This window comes from Vicugna pacos, chromosome 18, assembly GCF_048564905.1.
Source record: "Vicugna pacos chromosome 18, VicPac4, whole genome shotgun sequence".
NCBI lineage: Eukaryota > Metazoa > Chordata > Mammalia > Artiodactyla > Camelidae > Vicugna > Vicugna pacos.
Genome location: NC_133004.1, coordinates 47,189,240 through 47,208,678, shown reverse-complemented (window position 1 = coordinate 47,208,678; position 19,439 = coordinate 47,189,240). Strand labels below are relative to the sequence as shown.

Sequence of the window (19,439 nt, the reverse complement as noted above, 5' to 3'; positions counted from 1 at the left end):
TCTTTCTTTTCGGTACAAGGGCCTTTTTCAAGCCACTGAACAGCCGTTAAGCATCACTCCAGAGACTCCAGGCCCTTGGTTTTGAGGGACCTGGAAAGAGCCCAGGGTCAGAGCTGAACTCCAAGTCCCCACCACGCTGTGTGGCTCCGCTCTCTGTGCTGTGGGGTTGGAGCAGGTGTCCGAGGTCGAACGTGAGCGCACAGGGGAGCCCTGCCGTGGGAGGGACAGTGGGACGCAGGTGTGGACGTGGCTGGGCAGGATGGACGTCCGGAGGAGTGGCCCACCCACCACAGGTCCCTCTGCCCTCAGCCAACAACATCTGCTTCTACGGGGAGTGTTCCTACTACTGCTCCACGGAGCACGCGCTGTGCGGGAGGCCAGACCAGATAGAGGGCTCGCTGGCAGCCTTCCTGCCGGACCTGTCACTGGCCAAGAGGAAGACCTGGCGGAACCCCTGGCGACGCTCATACCATAAGCGCAAGAAGGCAGAGTGAGTGGGGCTGGGGTCCCAGGGTTCTGACTTCCATGGGGTCCTGGGGGCCGACCCTGCCCGTCTGTGGCCGAGAACAAGCGCGGGGGTCTGGGCAATGGCCATGTGGCGTGAGGTGGGGCTAGACTGCACGTGTCGGGATGGATGACCAGAGGCCCCTCACTCTGGGAACAGGTTGTGTCCCTGCAGGGGTGCTGATCTGCCTGCCGCTGGGGTCTCTGCCCTTGCACGTGGTGTCAGACCCTTGCCCTTCTTGCAAGAGACACCCTGTTCTTCCAGCCACAAAGACGTCCTTGCATGTGTGGTGTCCAGGCCCTGCTTCTTAACAGAGACCCCTCCAAACGCACGGCCTCCAGGTGGTCTGCCTGGATCACCTCCCAGCCCCATGCTCCTGCAAATGCAGCCTCCGCTGGCCGCTCGCAGGCACCTGTCTCCAGGCGCTTTCCTCCACCCCATCCTTGCTGCCCGTGAATCCACTGCCCCGAGCTGGGCAGCCCCTGGGATTGGCCTGGGCCTCCCTGTCCATAGAGGAGGAGCCTGGTCTTCTTACGCCGGCTTCCTGCAGGTGGGAAGTGGACCCCGACTACTGCGAGGAGGTGAAGCAGACGCCCCCCTACGACAGCGGCCACCGCATCCTGGATGTCATGGACATGACCGTCTTTGACTTCCTCATGGGTATGTCTGGCGGCCGCCCGGGAACCAGCCATGGTCCTGCTTGTGCTCAGTTGTTCCAACTTGGAGGCCACACGGGGGAGGGAGGGGTCGCTTCTGAGCCGCATGCAGCTCCCAGCACACTTGTCCCCACAGGGAACATGGACCGCCATCACTACGAGACCTTCGAGAAGTTTGGGAACGAGACGTTTATCATCCACTTGGACAATGGAAGAGGGTGAGCCCTGGTCTTGCTCTTCCAGACACAGTGAAGGGCTGCCGCATTCCCACCCATCTGCAGCCCAGACCAGACCCCAAAGACCCCTCTGTGTGCCGCAGGGCTCCGGCCAGGCCTCCTGCTGGGTGTAAACAGGGCTCCGGTGAGCCTGTGAACTCCACAGCCTAGAGAGGCTCTGGCCAAGGAGGGTGGGGTGGTGAGGCATGTAGGAGGCTGGGACGGACACCCTCCCTACCCCGTTAGGAGGGCCTGCAGCCACTGCTGGGCGGCCACTACTCAGTCCTGGGCCACCGGGAGAGTAATCTGCTGGTGCGGGGTGGGGAAGTGGGTGTGTGCAGGGGACCCGCCCCTCCGAACGGTCAGATGTGCAGGTACCCAGAGGCCTCGGGGGAATCAGCTCTGGGCATCTGGACAGCTGCAAGTGTGGGTCACTAGTTCTGGCTGGGAAAGACACCCCTGCAGCTGGGCCCTAGGCTGACCCACCCTGAAGCCTCCTCCACCCAGCCTTCCTGGGACCCTTCGTTCCTGAGCTTCTGCTCAGCCTCGCGGCCAGACCTCAGGCGGCTTTCAGGGGCCCACCTCTGGGGCTGGGACAGGAGGGGCCAGGCCACACTGCCCGGCCTCCACCGGCTCTGCAGCCCGGCAGGGCACACACAGGCACTGCCTGCTCTGGCGCTTCTGTCCCCGTGAGGTGCCTATGCATGATGTCTGCACACAGCGGCCCCTGCGTGGGGCCTCTCCACCACTCTGCCCTTCTTCCCACAGGTTTGGGAAACATTCCCACGATGAGCTTTCCATCTTGGCGCCTCTACAGCAGTGCTGCAGGTAGGGCCCTGCCCCTGCCCAGGGGCCCCACCACCTGTGACCCTGCCACTGAGCAGAAGGCGGAGCCTCCCATCCCCCACTGGCGACTCACAGCCCCTACCTGGCCTAGGACCCCAGCTTCTTGTGACAGCCCACCTTCAGAGCAAGACACTGAGGCCCAGGGTCCCAGCTCTCCAGACTCTGCCTCCTTCCGTGGGGCTCCCAAACCCATCCCTCCTCTGGAAGGAGGCTGTGGGGGGAACCCTTTGCACTGGGCTGGGGGCACCTCCGTGTCTGCCTGGCCCAGACAGATGTGAGCTGAGTGGGGGCCGCCTCCCTCCTGCCCTATCTGCCTGGACTCACAGGTGCACTGCTGGGCCCATCCAGGCACCGTCCTGCGAGGCGGGACCCTCACCCAGGGCCTCAGAAAGGCAGGGGCCTGAGCAGGCCGGGGCTAAGCCGGGACCCGCGCTCGGGGCGGAGGAGGCACTGGTTCTCAGCTGGCGGGCCTGACCGCGCTGTCCCTGCAGGATTAGGAAGTCCACCTACCTGCGGCTGCAGCTTCTGGCCAAGGAGGAGTACAAGCTCAGCCTGCTGATGGCCGAGTCCCTGCGGGGGGACCGTGTGGCCCCCGTCCTGTACCCGCCGCACCTGGAGGCGCTGGACCGGCGGCTGCGCGTGGTGCTGCAGGCAGTCAGGGACTGCGTGGAGAGGGACGGGCTGCGCAGCGTCGTAGAGGACGACCTGGACCCCGAGCACAGAGTCTCCGCCGGGAGGTAGTGACCACGAGCCGCGGCCAGTGCCGAGGGATGTGGGAGGCTGGTGAACTCAGGGCCACCAGGCTGCCCCGAGGACGCCAGGGCCCTCGCGGCAGGTCCACGGGGCGCGTCTTCTCCGGGTCCAGACCAGAACAGACCTGGAGGGCACGTTTCTCGCCCACGGACAGAGCGGCCTGGCGGCGGACGACCCACCCTTTTTATATGGAGAGGAAGCCTTTATTTACTATTTTGTATTTATACCTGGTGTAAATGTACATAAATGGAGACGTCTGTGCAGACCCCGGACCCCTTCCCGAATCACGGAGGCCACTCCGCCAGCGGCAGGGTCGCTGTGACGTGCTCCCACGTGGGTCCGACCTACAGCAGAACCTCTCCTCCCTTCCTGGGGCTGAGTTCCAGGGGCTGGGACTCGTCACAGCTGCCGGAGGCTCCTGAGGGCCCTCAGGGACACACATCGACAGACGAACACCGTAGCGTTTCGGGGCTTGGCTGCCGGGCTGTCCATAATCTGACTTGCTCTGGAAGCTGTGTCCATAAGGCACACTGCTACGGCCGGGCCGCTGGGGTACCTGCGCAGAGTTTCCATGGAATAGTTTGCAATGTGGTAAAAGTGCAATAAAGATTCAGCAAGTGTGTGCAGGGGCCTATCTGGGGTCTGGGTCCCTCACTCCCTGGCGCTCAGCTGCCCACCTGCCCACCCTCCAATGTCGGTCCTAGAACCAGGCGTGGCCAGGCGCCGGGGCTGAAAGAGGGGCCTGTTCGGCTCCTGGTTGGGCCATGCTCAGGGGGCAGCATGGAGTCTCCACGGGCACCCGTGTCCACCCAGCAGGAGCCAGGACAGCGGTGGCTGGACTGGCCACAGGGCCAGCAGCACAGGGGCCGTACTGAGCCACGGGCAGCCTAAGAGACCCAGCCCCCCAGCCACATGCTCCCCTTCTGCAGGCCATGGCACCCGAAGCCTGCCGCGGGGGCTCCGCCAGCCTCCTTCCCGCAGAGCATCTCTGTCTCCTGCGAGTGGGCCAGGCTGGGCCTGGGGGGAGTCTGCTGGCCGAGGGCTCACAGGGACTGAGCTGTTTTTGAAGCAGAGAAATCACAGCTCCTCTGCCTTTTATCGGGGGTTCTCCCGACTGTTAGCCCACAGATCTCCCCGTGCACACAGGGAGGAGACGGCTATTTGCCAGCCAGGAGAGAGGCCTCACCAGAAACAGCCCCGCTGGGAACCTGACGGTGGGCTTCCAGCCTCCAGAACTGAGAGCATGGTCCAGCGTCTGGGTTGCCGGGTCTGCAGGGCTCGGGTACTGCAGCCTGGGGCGTAACAAGGACTAGGTGTTTGGTCTTTGTCCCCGGTCCTGACACGGAGCCTCCAGATCCCTTGGAACTCCCTGAGCTGGAGACAACGGAAGAAGGGTGTGGGGGAGGCCAGGTCCGGGGGTGGACAGGCAGAGCACCTAACGACGGCACGATGGTTACTTGGGTTTAAGTCCTCTTCTCCCTGGCGAGAGTCCCCCGTGACCTAGAGTCTCCCCTCCTCCCGGCACAGAGAGGGCAACACTTACAAGGGAGGGTTCCTTCTCGTGCAGACGTCCCTCACAAAAGGGCAGCTGCTCCTCTGTTGTTTCTCAAAATAACCCTTACGCCAGAGAGGCGCGCTTTGGGTGGCACCTGCTCCCCTTCAAACGCCAAGCAGTGTCACTGAGGAGGCTCCAAGCCCCACAGAGCCACCCAAGGGGCCCAGAGCCGGGCAGCAGTCAAAGCTGTGGAAAGTTCCGTTCAGGAACGTTGCACTGGGGACAAGAGACCTCAGTATAGAACTGGCTCAACTCCCAGCGCAGCCTGGGAAGTGGGGCTTTCCAGCCAAGGGGCAGGTGGGTGGAAAATCACCAAGTCCGGGGCTCTGGCTGAACCGGGATTCCTGGCGAAGCAGGGCCGGGGCTGGGGGCTCTCATTAAACTGACTTAGCAGGATTCTTACTAAAACTGGGCGATGCAAAGCCAGACACAGGAGTCCAAAGGTCGAGGGGAGGGACTTCGGAGGAGACTGACTAACACTTGCCAGGAAGGACAGACTCACGCCTCTGCACTCAGGAAGTGCTCTCCAAGGCTCCGGGCAGGGCAGCAGCAGTGGTGCGGGGGGACGTTCCTTCAGCGCCGGGTGAGCGTGCTGATGTGAGGACTGACGACAGACGCTAACCCAAGGACGCTGCCGGGGTGTGGCACCAGGAAGAAGTCGAGGGAAAGGAAGGCGGGACGGGGGGTTGGGGACCCTGGCACAAGGGTAGGAGGGACAAAAGGGGGCTCCAGGGACAGTCCCCAGGAAAACACAGAACAGAGAGGAACCGCGCTGTCGGTGGAGGAGGCTACAGCCCCGTCAGGGTGAGAACCTGCCTGGAACCACGGCCCTGAGGGCGGGCGCAGTCACCTCCAGGAAGGAAACAGCAGAGGACCTTCTGGCCCAGCTGCGATGCAATGGAAGCAATCAACACTACTCCAAAACAGGGAGGGGATACAACCAAACTGGGAGGGGCTGAGGGGTGGCCCAAACCCTCTCTCGGGGCAGAACGTCAGTAGGTATCACATAAAGCTGAAAAATACAGCCTGTCATTGAAACACGGGGGTAACACCAAAACAGCACAGCATAGCACCCAGGGAAGCTTACAGGAGTGCGTTCTCTGGCCTTTGCTGCAGGAATGGGGAGGGGCTGGGAGGGGCAGCGGCCTGCTCTCTCAGGTCTGATCTGGACTGTTACTTAAGGCTTTAAAGCTGTGTTCACCCTTTGCTTTGCTGCAAGTTCAAAATGCAGGCAAAGCTGCTGGACTGGGGGAGGGGCCGGGCAGGGCCTGAGCTGTGAGCCTGGCGGGGCCAAAGAGCCCAGTGGGGCCGCGAGCTCAGGTCCTCACCACCGCTCCTGGGTAGAGTCTGGATCCCATCAGCCCGTTTTACACCGTCTAAACCAAGGCCCAGACCCGCAAGGGGACTTCCCTCGAGTAACAGAGGGGGGCATGGCCTTGGGGACCCAGATCTGCAGCTGCAGGGGGCGTCTGGAACAAAGCGGGAAAGGGCTTCCAGTGACATACCTCTCGGTGAACGGCTGCTTCCCCCACGGCAGCAGGCAGCCCGCTTCATCCATAAACAGGACAGCACCTTGGGGCCGAGGAGACTGTGCAGTAAGAAATCAAGCGTGACTGAAAGAACAAACTGGGGGGAAATCAAGACAAACGCCCTCCCCTAGTCAGCCTGGGACCACGGGAGAGGCAGGAGGGGCGGCCCCTGGCCAAGGCTGCAGGGTGGCTCTGGGGGCAGGGACCGCTTTCTCACGGAAACGCATAAATGGACAAGTCAATCAGGGCACGATGGGGAGCCGGGCACCACCCCCACCCCAGGGGTCTAAGGGACTGAGCAAGTCGACGGGGCGGTGGGGAAGCAGGTGGGCTCACCCAACCCCCAGCCCCTACCCACACAGCCGAGCTGCCCCAAGGACAGTGACACGGAGGCCCAAGGAGGGCGATGGCAGAGGCCACCTTGTGACACCTGGCCAACCCCATGCCTCCCCACCTGGGAGCAAGTCAGTTGTTCAGATTCCTGGAGCCAGTCCCCCAAGGGCCACGCCGAGGTGCAGGCTCCCAGGTGGGCCAGATATGGGCCCCCAGCCCACCCTCCAGGTGATGCACCCAGAGCCCCCTCATTCTGTCCCACATCCTGCCCAGTCTTCAGGGAAACTCTCCCACGAGTCACTGTCCTCACATCCCAAGGGACGAGGCAGAAGCAGGTGAAGAAGAGCCACCTCAGAAGCCTCATCCTGAGGGCGGAGTGGGGGACGTTGGATGGACCTCACCTCCGTCAGGAAAGCGGAATTCCAAAGCCCCCGCCGGGAGGGGCTCCCCACATGCACAGCGGGGCCTTTCTTATTCTTCTCGGAGCTGGCATTCCGGAGGAGGGATCTGTGGGTGGCCAGGAACTGGGGACAGTGTCTACGCCGTCCCAAAGTGGTGGGGCAGCTCCCAGCCTGGTGGCTTTCATGGGCTAAGTGGGGAGCGGCTCAGAGGAGTGGGGTCAGTGGGGTGCACACCAGGGCCTCGTCCAGCTCAGGGGCAGCCCTGCTAGGTTGCTCTGAGGCTCCCACCAGCCAGCCCCACCCAAGGCCCGCGCCCAGCCCAGCCCTGCTTCAAAACGCAGCCCCCCACCGCTACTCTTGGCTGGATGTGTCCTGCGGTCGCCATCCTGGAGCGGCCAGAAGGCCTGCCCTGTGGATGCTGCCCGTGTCTGATCCCCTGGCGCCATCTAGAGGAGAACCTGGGAAGAGCAAGACCAGCCTCCCTAGGGCAGAGCCAGACCTCGGAAGCCCCCAGGTCCTCAGGGCCAGAATCCAAGACCTCAGAAGCCCCTCCGCTGCCCAGCAGAGCCATCAGCAGGCCCTGCCACCCACCCTAGCCCCAGCAGGCCAGCCTGTCCTCCCGTGTCCAGGGGCTCAGAGCGGCTCCCCAGCCCCCAGGCCGGAAGCACCGCGCCGGGACCTCCAGAGCTGCTTACTGAGTTGTGGGTCATTCTTCAACGAGTGCTGAATACAAGGTCTGACCGCCGGCAGCAATTCCAACATCAGAGAAGAGGGAGTGTAGAAGCACTCCCACCTTCCAGAAGCTTCTAGACGCACCTTCTCCCACCCTGGAACTGTCTGCCCCATGCCACCCTTACTTCGTTAACTCCTATTCCAGGTGCTGCCAAACATTTCCTCCTGGAAGATTTCCTGGCCCTTAGCCGGGTGACCTCAGTGTGTTTCTCACATGGAGCCCCCACCTGGACTCGGATCACGTGTTTCTGCGATCGTCAGGTCAGCGTCCACATCCCACCAGACTGGAACAATGTGACAACTAAAAGCACCAGCTCCAGCCCCTGCCACCGGGGCCGGCTCTTCTCCTGCCCCTGAATTCATCATGTTCCAGCGAGGCGTGCCCCCAACCTCAGCCCTGCATCCTGGCACAGGCTGGCCAGGTCCCCCATGTCCCCCCAGCCTTCCTGACCCTCTCTGGACCCCATGCTGTCCCCACCACCGGAGTCAAGGGTTCCCACTTCCCTGTGTGTAGAGCAGCCCCGAAGCGGGCCCCCAGTGGTCCACGCCTCCCGAATTCAAGCCCTTGTGACCCCCCCAGCGCTGGGCCTAGTTTGTCTGTGAGGCCTGTTGAACACACGTGAGTGGTAGTACGTCACTGCCAAAGCTAGGCTGTAGGACCCCCGGGCCCCTGCCCATCCCTGGATCTCCTGTGAGGGGGTGAGCTGCCTGTATGAGAAGCCCCCGTGGGGAGGGACCTGGGTCCCCCAGCATCCGGCACTGGTGCCCCAGGCATGAGGGAGGTTTCCAGCCCCAGAGGAGCCTTCTGATGACCAGCCCCGCCCAACATCCTGACTGCAGCCTCCCGAGATGCTAAGCTAGGGCCACCCAGCTGAGCTGCTCCCAGATTCCTGACTCACAGAAACCCTGGAAGACAATAAACATCTGTCAGTTAGTTTCAGGCACTAAGTTTGGAGTTGCTTGTTGCCCAGCACAAATAGCAAAATACCCTGTGTCAAGGCTTTTCTATGAACTGTAAGGATGTCTCCATTTCCTCATAGCTGCTCAAAGCTCGCTTGTGGGGAGCAACAGACCACTCCGGCTACATCTCCACAGCTTAGCTCCCGGTCTCCAATGAGCTACTACACAGGTCTATGCAATGAGCAGCCACAGGGCACCTGGTTCTCCTTCACAGCACACTCTGCTGCCACCAGCTGTCCTGGGGAGGCAGCCCTTTCTTTTACTAGACCCCTGGCTCTTCTGCAGGGAGTCAGTCCCTTGCTGGCCTCAGTACTGTGGCTTCAGCAGAGCTGACCAGGCACCAGACCTAGTTTTTCCTGTGGGAGAGCGCTAACCTCCTGGCTGCAAGGATTGACAGGGACAGAGGTGACTCCAGCTGGTCCAGTGAGAAGTGACACAGGGCACTTGCTAGGCTGTCACAAAGGGGTTCTCAGGAACTCATACCCACCTCCTTGCCTTGGAAGCATGCCTGTGGCCTGTTTCTCCAGGACATCCATACTTTCCTGCCCTCAGACCTGTTCTCAGGCCTTTGGACTTGGGTCCTGGACTAGAACTACACCACTGGCTCTTCTGGCCCTCCAGCTTGCAGAGGGACTTCTCTGCCTTCAAAACTGAAAACAAAAATGCCAACCAGAGGTCCAGGACCAAGCTTCACCCAGCAGTGGACAGGGACTGGCTCCTCCTGCCAGGAACCCTGCCTAAGCCTCTAGTCCAGTCTCACCTACCAGGGGCAGATGCCAGAAATAAGAAAACAACAATCCTAAAGCCTGTGGAAGGAATCCACACACACAGGCCAGACTCTATCCTGGAACTGGCTGGACCCTGACCCTTGGGTGACAAGAGAGGAGTGCACTGCTGAGACGCACAGGACGTCTCCCAGAGGGCCACCTCTCCAAGATCGAGAAACGTTAACTAACCTACCTAAAGATACAAATAGAAAGACAGACAACATGAGGCAGCAGAGGAATATCTCCCAGGCCAAGGCACAAGACAAAATCCCAGAAGAAGAAATAAGTGATGAAGAGAGAGGCAATTTATCCGAGAAAGAGTTTACAGTAATGATGGTGAAGATGTTCAGAGAACTCAAGAGGAATACAGATGCACAGAGCGAAGTTTTTAGCAAACAGTTGGAAAACATAAAGAATACCCAGACTGAAGAATAAAATCACTGAAATGAATAACACACTAGAAGGAACAAGAATAGATTAAATGAGGCGGAAGAACGGATCAGTGAGCTAGAAGACAGATTAGTGGAAATCACCACTGCGGAACATAATAAAGAAAAAAGAATGAAAAGAAATGAGCATAGTGTAAGAGAACTCTGGGACAACATGAAGCACACTAATATTTGCATTACAGGTGTCCCAGAAAGAGAAGAGAGAGAGAAAGGACCAGAGAAAAATTTTTGAAGAGACAGTAACTGAAAACTTCCCCAACTTGGGGAAGGAAACAGTCACCCAAGTCCAGGAAGTGCAGAGTTCCACACGGAATCGGGATCGACTCAGAGAGGAACACACCGAGGCACACCGTAATCAAATTGACAAAAATGGAAGATAAGGAGAAAAGTTTGAAATTAGCAAGAGAAAAGCAACGAATGACATACTAGGGAACTCCCACGAGGTTATCGGCTGACTTTTCAGCAGAAACTCTGCAGGCCACAAGGGAGGGGCACGAAATATTTAAAGTGATGAGAGGGGGAAGCTTACAACCAAGAATACTCTGCCCAGCAAGTCTCTCGTTCAGACCTGATGGAGAGATCAAAAGCTTCACAGACAAGCAAAAGCTAAAAGAATTCCGCACCACCAAACCAGCCTTACAACAAACGTTAAAGGACCTTCTCTAGTCATCAAACTGCAAGAAAAGAGAACAAAAAGAAGAAAGAGGAAAAAAAAAACTACAAAACAATTAGCAAAAGGCAATAAGAACATACATATCAAAAATTACCTTAAATGTAAATGGATTAAACACTCCAACCAAAAGGCACAGACTGGCTGAATGGATATGAAAACAAGACCCATATATGCACTGTCTACGAGACCCACCTCACAGCTAGAGACACCTGCAGGCTGAAAATAAGGGTATGGAAAATGATATTCCATGCACACAGAAACGAGAAGAAAGCTGGAGTAGCAATACTTACATCAGACAAAGTCGATTTTAAAATAAAGCCTGTTACAAGACACAAAGAAGGACACTACATAATGCTCAAGGGGTCAATCCAAGAAGAAGACGTAACGATTGTAAATAAATATGCACCCAACCTAGGAGCACCTCAATACACAAGGCGACTGTTAACAGACGTAAAAGGGGAAACTGACAATAACAAAAATAGTGGGGACCCTAGCACCCCACTTCCGTCAGTGGACAGGTCACCCGGGCAGAAAGCCAGTAAGGAAACACTAGAGCAGACGGACTTGACTGATGTCTGTGGAGCATCCTGTCCGGAAGCAACTGAACACACCTTCTTCTCAAGTGTGCACAGAGCATTGTCCGGAATAGACCACATGCTGGCCCACAAAGCCAGCCTCGGTAAATTTAAGAAACTCGAAATTGTTCTGAGCATCTTTTCAGACCACAGCACTATAAGGTCAGAAATCAACTACTAGGAAAACTGCAAAAGCTGCAAACACGTGGAGACTAAGCAACTAGTGGATCACTGAGGAAATCAGAAAGTACTGAGACAAATGAAAACGCAAGCACAGCGATCCCAGACCTCCGGGACGCAGCAGAAGCCGTTCTCAGAGGGAAGTTTACAGCGACACAAGCCTGCCTCAGGAAAGGAAAATCTCAGGTAACACCACGTACGGTCTGTAAACAAACCCCGACGCATTCAGTATTCTGTAGACATTAAAAGTCAAATTTTTGATGTATTAGGTTTGGCAAATGGTGCCCACACTCCAAAATTTGGGGAGTATATACCAGCATGTGAGTAGTGGCTAGTTCTTTCCTGAAGGGTCTGGGTGCAAATCTGCTCCATCCCAGTGCTGTGATGCTGGGTGAGCTGGTCACCCTCTCTGTTCCTGCAAATGGGAATAAACAGTCGTCCTGACTCACAGGATTGTCCTGAAAAAATGTGAAAAACCTCAGAAAACTGCTGGCCTGTGCTTGTGGCTGATGCTGCTGTGACCAGTGGTATTTTCAGGGAATTTTTCGCTGAAGATCGGAGAAGCTTACTTTCTCATTGCCAGGTGCTAAATTGGAAGTGATTTTTCAGAAGTAACTCAAGCACACGTTTCAGAACTCCAAGAAACCAAAACACATTCAAAAAGGTTCTCTAACCGGTCAGCCTTCATTTTCTATTCAATTAAAGAAATAAATAACTTGAGCTGTTTCCTCCACTATCCGTTCTTCAGCCTCCTTCCTTTAATGCTTCAGAAGCTCCCAGCACCACACCCCAAGACCCTGTCTTAGGACCTGCAGCATCTCTGGGATGAGGCACCAGCTGGCTCCCACCTTCCCTGGGCGGATTCAGGTTTGTTCTAGACCCCGCCCCTAGGCCTGGCCTGCAGGAGGCCCCTCCAGACTGTCACCTGCTCCATCTTTTCCTCCTGAGTGTTCAGCAAGGTCATGGACAAGCCTGCCATCCTTCCACCTGTTCCAGGGGTCCGGGCTCTCCCGCGGGCCCTCGCGTGGCCTTGAACAAGGCGTTAGCATTCACCGCACCCAACCCGCGTCCCTGGGCCCTGCCGCAGGTGAGCGAGCACTTGGATAGGTCCTGGGTCCACTCCCCTGGGTTTGGGGTGTGGCCTTGCCCCTTAGTTCTCTGATGGATCCAAGAAAGCTGTGACTGTGCAGATCTGCGCTCGGGTTGGCCACAGCGGCCTTCACTGAGACACAGACGGCTGGAGGGAAGTAGCAGCCCTTGTTTGCATTTGTAATCGTGTATCTGACAAGGGACCAGCGTCCTCATCTTCAGCCCCCAGGGGCACAGAAGCCGCAGACCTCACCGGCTGGGACAGGCGTCCTGGGGCTTCACAGCGCCAGCCCCCTCTCCTCTGCTTCTGCCTGACTGTGGGGCTCCGGGTGGGGGCGACCCCAGAACCTGGGCTTGACAAAGGAAGTGGAGAGAGAGGAGGAGGGCAGGACCCAGCCCGCAGGGGCGCAGGTGTGGGCAGCACAGCTCAGAAAGGCCCAGACCAAGGCGGGGACCTCTCTCCCTGCGGTGCTGACCTGAGACCCAGCGACCAGACTGCTCTGTCCTCTGACTGCCTCTCACAGCTTCAGCCCCATAACCGGAAGACGAAGGGGCGGGGAGAGAGGGTCTCCAAAACCATCCGTGGATTTTTAATTAAACTTTTTATTCCGAGATAATTGTAGATTCCACCCAGTTGTAAGAAATAATCCAGAGAGAACCCCTGTATCCTGTACCGTTCCCCGCAGCGGTGATATCTCACAAAACTCTGGGGGACCCTCCCCCCCGCGCCCACCCTCACGCTGCCTTTCACAGCCCGCACTTCCCTCCTGCCCCCACCCGCCCGGCGCTGCGGGGCCCCGCCCGCTGGACCACCCAGCGCGCCGCTCCCCGCTCCCTCCTCCCGAGGCCAGTCAGAGGGTCACCAAGAGCCCGTTCAGCTCCCCTCGGCCGCTTCACCGGCGACAGCCCCCCCCCCCCACGCCGGGATTGGATACGAGAGGACCAGGTGGGGGCGGGCGGGGGGACCCCAGGAGGCTAGGTTCCCAGCTCCGGCAGAGAGCAGCCCGCAGTGCACGCGCCGCTCGTCCGCGCCCGAGAGAACCTCCGCACAGACCTGGAGGGCCGGCGGGCGGCGCGGAGGAGGAGGCGGCGGCGGCGGCGGCAGCAGCAGCAGCGGCGGCGGAGGGGGCCCCTCAGGATGTTTGACAGCTCGCAGTATCCCTACAATTGCTTCAATTACGACGCCGACGACTACCCGGCGGGCAGCTCCGACGAAGAGCAGCGGCTCACACGGCCCGCGTACAGGTGACCGCGGGGCTGGGGCGGAGCCGCGGGGGCCGGCGACCCTCCTCCGCGAGGGGCCAGGACCTGCCTGGGACTGGGACGAGGGACCCAGCCTCCCCGGGGTGGGGGGAAGCCCCCAGGTGCAAGGTGTCCCCGACCCAAGTAATGCCTTCCCGCCGTCCACCTCCAACACCCCAGGGCGCCCTGGGGGAGGGGAGAGAAGAGAGGGTCCCCGCGGAAGCGCCAGCGCGGGACGGGCTGACGCGAGGGCGCGGGCGAGGGGGAGCTCCAGCCGCGCTCTGGGCAGCCCTCCCTCCGCGCCGCGTGGCCTGAGCGCCCCTGTCCGCAGCTACATCGCGCTGATCGCCATGGCCATTCAGCAGAGCCCGGCGGGCAGGGTGACCCTGGCCGGCATCTACGACTTCATCATGCGCAAGTTTCCCTATTACCGCGCCAACCAGCGCGCCTGGCAGAACTCCATCCGCCACAACCTGTCCCTCAACAGCTGCTTCGTCAAGGTGAGCCCCCCCGCCCCCCGGAGCAGCCTCTGGGCGCCCCTGGTCTAGTGACACCTGGGCCGAGTCATCCCTGAGCTGTGGGGGGAGGTGGCATTTGCACGGCGGTTTTTGGAACATTCAGTCTTAGCAAACTGGTCGGCCTCCAGCTGCTCAGCCCCAGGCCGAGGCGTCATTTCAGGGCTGTCCAGGGCTCACCCTGACGCCCCACGCGGCTCGGGCTGGGAGACAGCCCGGCGCTGAGCCCCGCGCTCGCTCGCACAGGTGCCGCGGACAGAGGGCCACGCGAAGGGCAAAGGCAGCTACTGGACGTTCGCCGGCGGCTGCGAGTCGCTGCTAGACCTCTTCGAGAACGGCAACTTCCGGCGCCGGCGGCGGCGCCGCGGCCCCAAGCGCGAGGGGCCCAGAGGAGCTCGCGTGGCGGACGCCGAGGGGCCCCCGGGAGCCCCCGAGCCCGCCAGCGCCAGCGCGCAGGAGCCCCCGGTCCCCGGGAGGGCGGAGCACAGGGACCTCAGGTTCAGCATCGACTACATCCTCTCCGCCCCCGACCCCGTTCCTGGGCTCAAGCCGCCCTGCGCGCAGGAGGGCGCACGCCCCCGGCCGGAGGCCCAGCAGAGGCACCTCCACCTCTGGACAGTGTGAGCGGGGCTGAGGCCAGCCCCCTGCAGGGCTGGCGCCCAAGCAGCCGGGGGCCTCCGGGGTGATTTCAGCCCCACGTTGAGTGGAGAAGTGAGGTTTCGCCGCGTCCTACAAACTTCCACAGACTCGGGCTCGGTGCCGAAAGCAGCTGGGTGGGAGGGAAAGAGGGTGACCTCGTGAAAGGGGTGTGAGGGTCACTTTTACTCAGAGCCACGCTGGAAATCTTGCCGCTTAGCCACACCCGGAAGCTGCCAGTCAGCTGAGTGCACAGGCAGTGAAGTCAACAGGCACCTACCGCACCCCCTTCTCCAGCCAAAAATGGCAACAATAAAGTGCAGACGGTCAAGCCAGCTCCTCATTGATCCTGTGAATGTTGCCCAAGCTTTTTAACTGTGTCCCTGTTGTGTACGATGTGACTGACAGTGACAAATGCATCTTGGGTTGTGGGGAGAATATTTGATGATTGTTTAAAAAAAAACCCATGGACTTTTTTATACAGGAAGGGAGGAAGGAAGAAGGGAACGGTGGGAGTGGGGAAGGGAGGGGGGCCCAACCGTGGGCTGGCGTTGGGGCAAAGCACACTTTTCTTTATTCTTCTGAGCAGGGAGTAAGCCCTACTCATGCACGTTGCATCCAGCAGGTTCCTGAGAAAACAGACATCGGGTAGCAGGCAGCTGATAAATCCCTGCTACGCTGCGAAGTGTGCAATTAGGAAGTGCACAGTTACAAGCTTTGGAGGTGCGCACACTCCATTTGAAATGTAAATGATTTAATTACTTGTGGAGATGGGCATTTAAAAAAACACAATTATGCACAGTGAGACTATTTGACCAACCTTACCATTTTTCACCAGCCCAGTTTTGCAGAGTTAATTGCTTTCCATGACTTAATTTGAACATTAGTATGGATTACACCTAATCTGATTCACTAGGTGACAATGATTGGCTAATTTTGTAAATGACAAAAACACACCCACGGAGGCTGCTGTCTCGACGAGGAATTACAGTCTTGTTTTGTCGGAATGAAGAAGCTGGGGCTGGGGTAGATGAGACGGACTGAATCGTGCAAGGGATGCATTCACACTTGGCTGCATTTCCCATTCACAAGGCCAGGCATCTCCTTAAGTCGCACTGTTGCTTCCTTCACCCACCCTGTGAGTTGCTTTGAGAAGAGGGGGGAGGGTAAGAAGTGTGTGGCCCCAACTCCAGAGACGGGCACTGTTGTGAGACATCCACTCCTGCCACCAGCGCCCCCTTGGGCCGGCCAGGCCGACAACTGCAGCCTCTGCCTGAGGAGAGGACAAGGGCCCGTACGTAACACAGAGGCCACTTAGCCTTTGCAGGCACCCAGAGCGGCCAGTGTCTGTGGGTGCTCGCTGCCAGCCAGGCACGGAGCTGGGCCCCGGATGCCAGGCGTCTCCCGCCAGCACGCCAGCCCGGGGAGGGGGTGCTGGGCTCCTCACCCCACTTGACAGATCGGGACCTGCCGTGCCACAGGCCCAGGTCTAGGGCGCAGTCGTCTGGCTCTGGGGTCAGGCTGCTAGCACGTGGCTTCCTCCGGGCGTGGCTGTGCCCATGCATCCTGGGCGAGTGGGGTGTCTGCCTCGTTCCTGCTCTTTACAGCCCTTTGTCAGGTGTGCTGAAAGCCTCGTTTTAAGTTATACCATATATTAACCAGACGGTGATACAACAGAGGTTCTAGATGTAAGCATTCGGCACACAGAGTATCTGAAGATGTATTTTTCTGCTACCGACCGAGCAAATAAAGTTTGCATTTTGAGTTCTCTTTCTGCGTTTCCTTCTGGTGATCGAAGCCTCACTGAGACAGGAAGACTCTTTGCCGTGAGTAGGACAATCTGTGGAGGTGCCAGCCTTGCAGGGAGACGAGGCGACTGATGCGCAAGGTCCGGCGCAGACGTCGCCAGAGCCAAGGGGCGGCACCAGGCGGTGAGATCTGTGTGCTGTGACGTGTAGTATTTGTTTTGCAAAGGATATCAATCATGCTTTTAAAAGCAGAGGGACATTTTCAATTTGCCAGCATGTGATATCCTGCGACTTGGGAAAGGCTCCCGGCCCTCAGAGTGAATGGCATTTAATAGCAAACAACACAGCAGGGTGAGGGCTGGTCTGACCTATTCAAATGTCGCCTCCACCACGCACACCTGCCCAACGCAATTATAATTAAATACTCTGTACCTCTCCCGCAAATCCGCTGATTGATCACCGATACGTACATCACCACAACATCACCCCGAGCAGATGTCTGCCACACGCGTCACGGATCACAGGTTTCCATTAACAAAGTTGGGAGGCTGCACGTGGAAGTTCAGTGAAGCGAGAAATCTCCATCGTGCAGCGCGAGATCCAGGCTGGGCAGCGTCCAGCCTGCAGACTGTGGGGTGTCCCTGTTCCCAGCAGCTGGGACAAGCACGGTGCTCAAGGGTGAGGGAGGGGCAGCATGGGGGATCCTCCTCACCCAGCCTCCCTGGGGAGGGACGGAGCCGCAGGATGCGGGCACGAGTGGGTCTGTGAGTGCAGCCTGGCTGTAGGGGAGGGGTCCCTCCTCTGCCCCGTTTCTGACTCTGGGGCAGAGCATCCCTGTGTCCCCCCAGAGGGGCCTCCCTCAGCTGACAGTGCCGTGCTCAGACACGTCCCTCTACCAGCTGAACAGGACTCCTGGACCTGCTGCCCATTGGCCCCTGGTCCTCCTCCGGGCAGCAGAGTAAGGGCTTGGCTTCATTTCTCTTCACATTCTTTCCTCTCCTGCATTTGCCTGTTCTTTCTGACACATGGAACTCCTGCAGGGCAATCACCTCCCATGTTCTGGTGCTTAGCCTTGGTTAATGTGGCCTCCATGCCGGCTGACTTGCTTGAGCACACACCACAGGACTCCTGGTCTTATCCCCAAGCATTTCTCCCTGACCTGCCCCATCCTGAGCTCACGAAACAGAGTTCAGGGACCCAAGACCCAGAGGCAGGGCAGCTGGTGGGCACAGCTGGTGAGGATGCTGCAAGGAGGTGGGAGGGGTCTTCTGGAGCCCCCTCAGCACCAGCCCTCCTTGGCATCAACCAGGCCTTGGCTGGCTGCCCTAGAGTGGCCCTCAACATGCCACAGTCCTGGCCTCCCTGGGCAGGAGTGTGGGGGACACCAGGCTGGGGGTCTTGCCAGCTGTGTACCCTCAGACTGCTCACTTGCCTACTAGAGCCTGGGGTTCTTCACCCAACACAGGCCTGCACACATGCTGGGGCTTAGCTGAGACGTCACAGGCTGGACCGGTGGCACTGGACCAGGTCTGTGTCCTGTCTCATGCCCCCTACGCCCTATCCCCTGCTCCAGGGCACCAGGACCCAGCAGGAAGGGATGGAGGGGCATTGCCTGGCTGAAGGTGCCCCATGGAAATCGGTCTCCCAGGCAGGCAGTCCTCTGGGCACCTCCCCTCCTGAAGCAGCCCCCAGACCCCTGCTCCTCCCCTGGGACCCTGCCCTCTGCCTCTGGGCACTGCCAGCTTCCTCCCTCCCGAAGGGCAGGACTCCTCCCCCAACCTGCGTCCACAGGGCCTCCTGCTCAGGAGTCGAGCAGGGCTCCTCCTTTGCCTTGGTTTCTCCATGTGAAGTGAGGTGCTCGGTGCTGCACTGGGCTGGGAGCAGAGGCACCCCCAGTCACCACCCCGGGGGCTGGGCTGCCTCTGAAACTCCTCTGGTCCCGCCTCCCACGGGGCCGGCTCCGGCTGTGTGGGTGCAGACCCAGCAGGACCGAGTTTATCTCGACGCCAGGACCCTGGACTCCTCCGCATAAACATCCTACATTAGGAGCCCAGACAGGCCTGTTTCTCCCCAGAGCATGAGCTGAAAGCAAGCCCCTCAGGCCGGCCTGAGGGCCGGGGGCCCCGGCACCGGGCACACAGGGGCCCCCTCTCTCCTCCCACCCCTCAGGCCCCCGTCTTTGCCAGCCCGCCTGGGCCCCCTGGCCCCTAGGCCTGCGCCTCCCAGTCTGCCCTCCGTGGGTGTGTTCCGTGTGGGGTGAGCGCTTCCCACCCAGACCCTTGACCAGCTTCGATGAGACCCCCTTCCTGGCCGCGCGGATTTCGGAGCTTCTGGTAACCTTCAAATCTAAGAGGCTTTGGGGGCACTCAGGGAAGCCCCCGTGTCCTCTAGTCTGTGGGTACAGAGGGGGCTGGCTTCTCCTTGGGGCCCCGAGGGTGAGCGGGAGGGAGGCCCATCCGCTCTCACTGCATGGTGCCCGGGACAGGGGAGGAGGCCCCGCAACAGACTGGGAGACCAACCCCATGGCAGTGCCTCCCACCCGGGAGCCCGTGAAGGGAGAGGAAGGGGGCAGCACTAAGGCCCCCACCCACCAGCCTGGAGTCCGGGGGCTGCGGGGGCGAGAGGGGGGATCTCCCATCAGAAGGGAAGCCGACACTTTGCATCAAGGTGACTGGACTTTGAACAGTCAAGTGTCCGAGGCTCTAGTCCCACCTGGAGGGCGTTCACGGGAGACGAGGTCTCCTTGGACGGAAGACGGCTGAAATGGGAACTGGGGAGGGGGAGGGTTTCAGGGGTGCCCCCATCAGACCGAGGCCCCACAATAACCGGTCAGGGGGAGGGTGTACATGACAGCAACAGGGCCACAGGCGCAGACCCCACGGCAGGGGAGGAGCAGGGAAGGGGCACGGGCAGCCTGTCTGTGGCCGCCTTCCTGCGCAGAAGATGGAGTTGTTGCTGCTCATGCAGGTCTCCCTGGGCTGGGGCACGTCCCTCCCAGAGCAGCTGGCTGCACCCACAAGCCCCGCACAGTCGGAGCCCAGGCAGACAGTCGTCCTGATAAAACAGCAGCCCGCCTGGGG

The 19,439-nt window shown here is 59.7% G+C and overlaps 2 protein-coding genes across 2 annotated transcripts in view; both read left to right on the top strand.

Annotated features, from left to right (window-relative positions):
• Positions 1-3,597, top strand: part of FAM20C (FAM20C golgi associated secretory pathway kinase) — a 41,469-nt gene extending 37,872 nt beyond the window's left edge. Inside the window, exons 6-10 of the mRNA XM_015244586.3 lie at positions 310-490; positions 1,056-1,165; positions 1,298-1,379; positions 2,145-2,204; positions 2,714-3,597. Of these exons, the coding sequence (XP_015100072.3) occupies positions 310-490; positions 1,056-1,165; positions 1,298-1,379; positions 2,145-2,204; positions 2,714-2,963 (683 nt within the window). The 3' untranslated portion in view covers positions 2,964-3,597. The remainder of the gene's footprint in view (positions 1-309; positions 491-1,055; positions 1,166-1,297; positions 1,380-2,144; positions 2,205-2,713) is intronic.
• A 9,753-nt stretch (positions 3,598-13,350) lies between these two features.
• Positions 13,351-14,974, top strand: FOXL3 (forkhead box L3). The gene is made up of 3 exons (XM_072942123.1): positions 13,351-13,463; positions 13,792-13,960; positions 14,222-14,974. Exons 1-3 carry the CDS (start codon positions 13,357-13,359, stop codon positions 14,597-14,599), a joined length of 654 nt encoding a protein of 217 aa, XP_072798224.1. The 5' UTR covers positions 13,351-13,356; the 3' UTR covers positions 14,600-14,974.
• Positions 14,975-19,439: the final 4,465 nt, after the last annotated feature.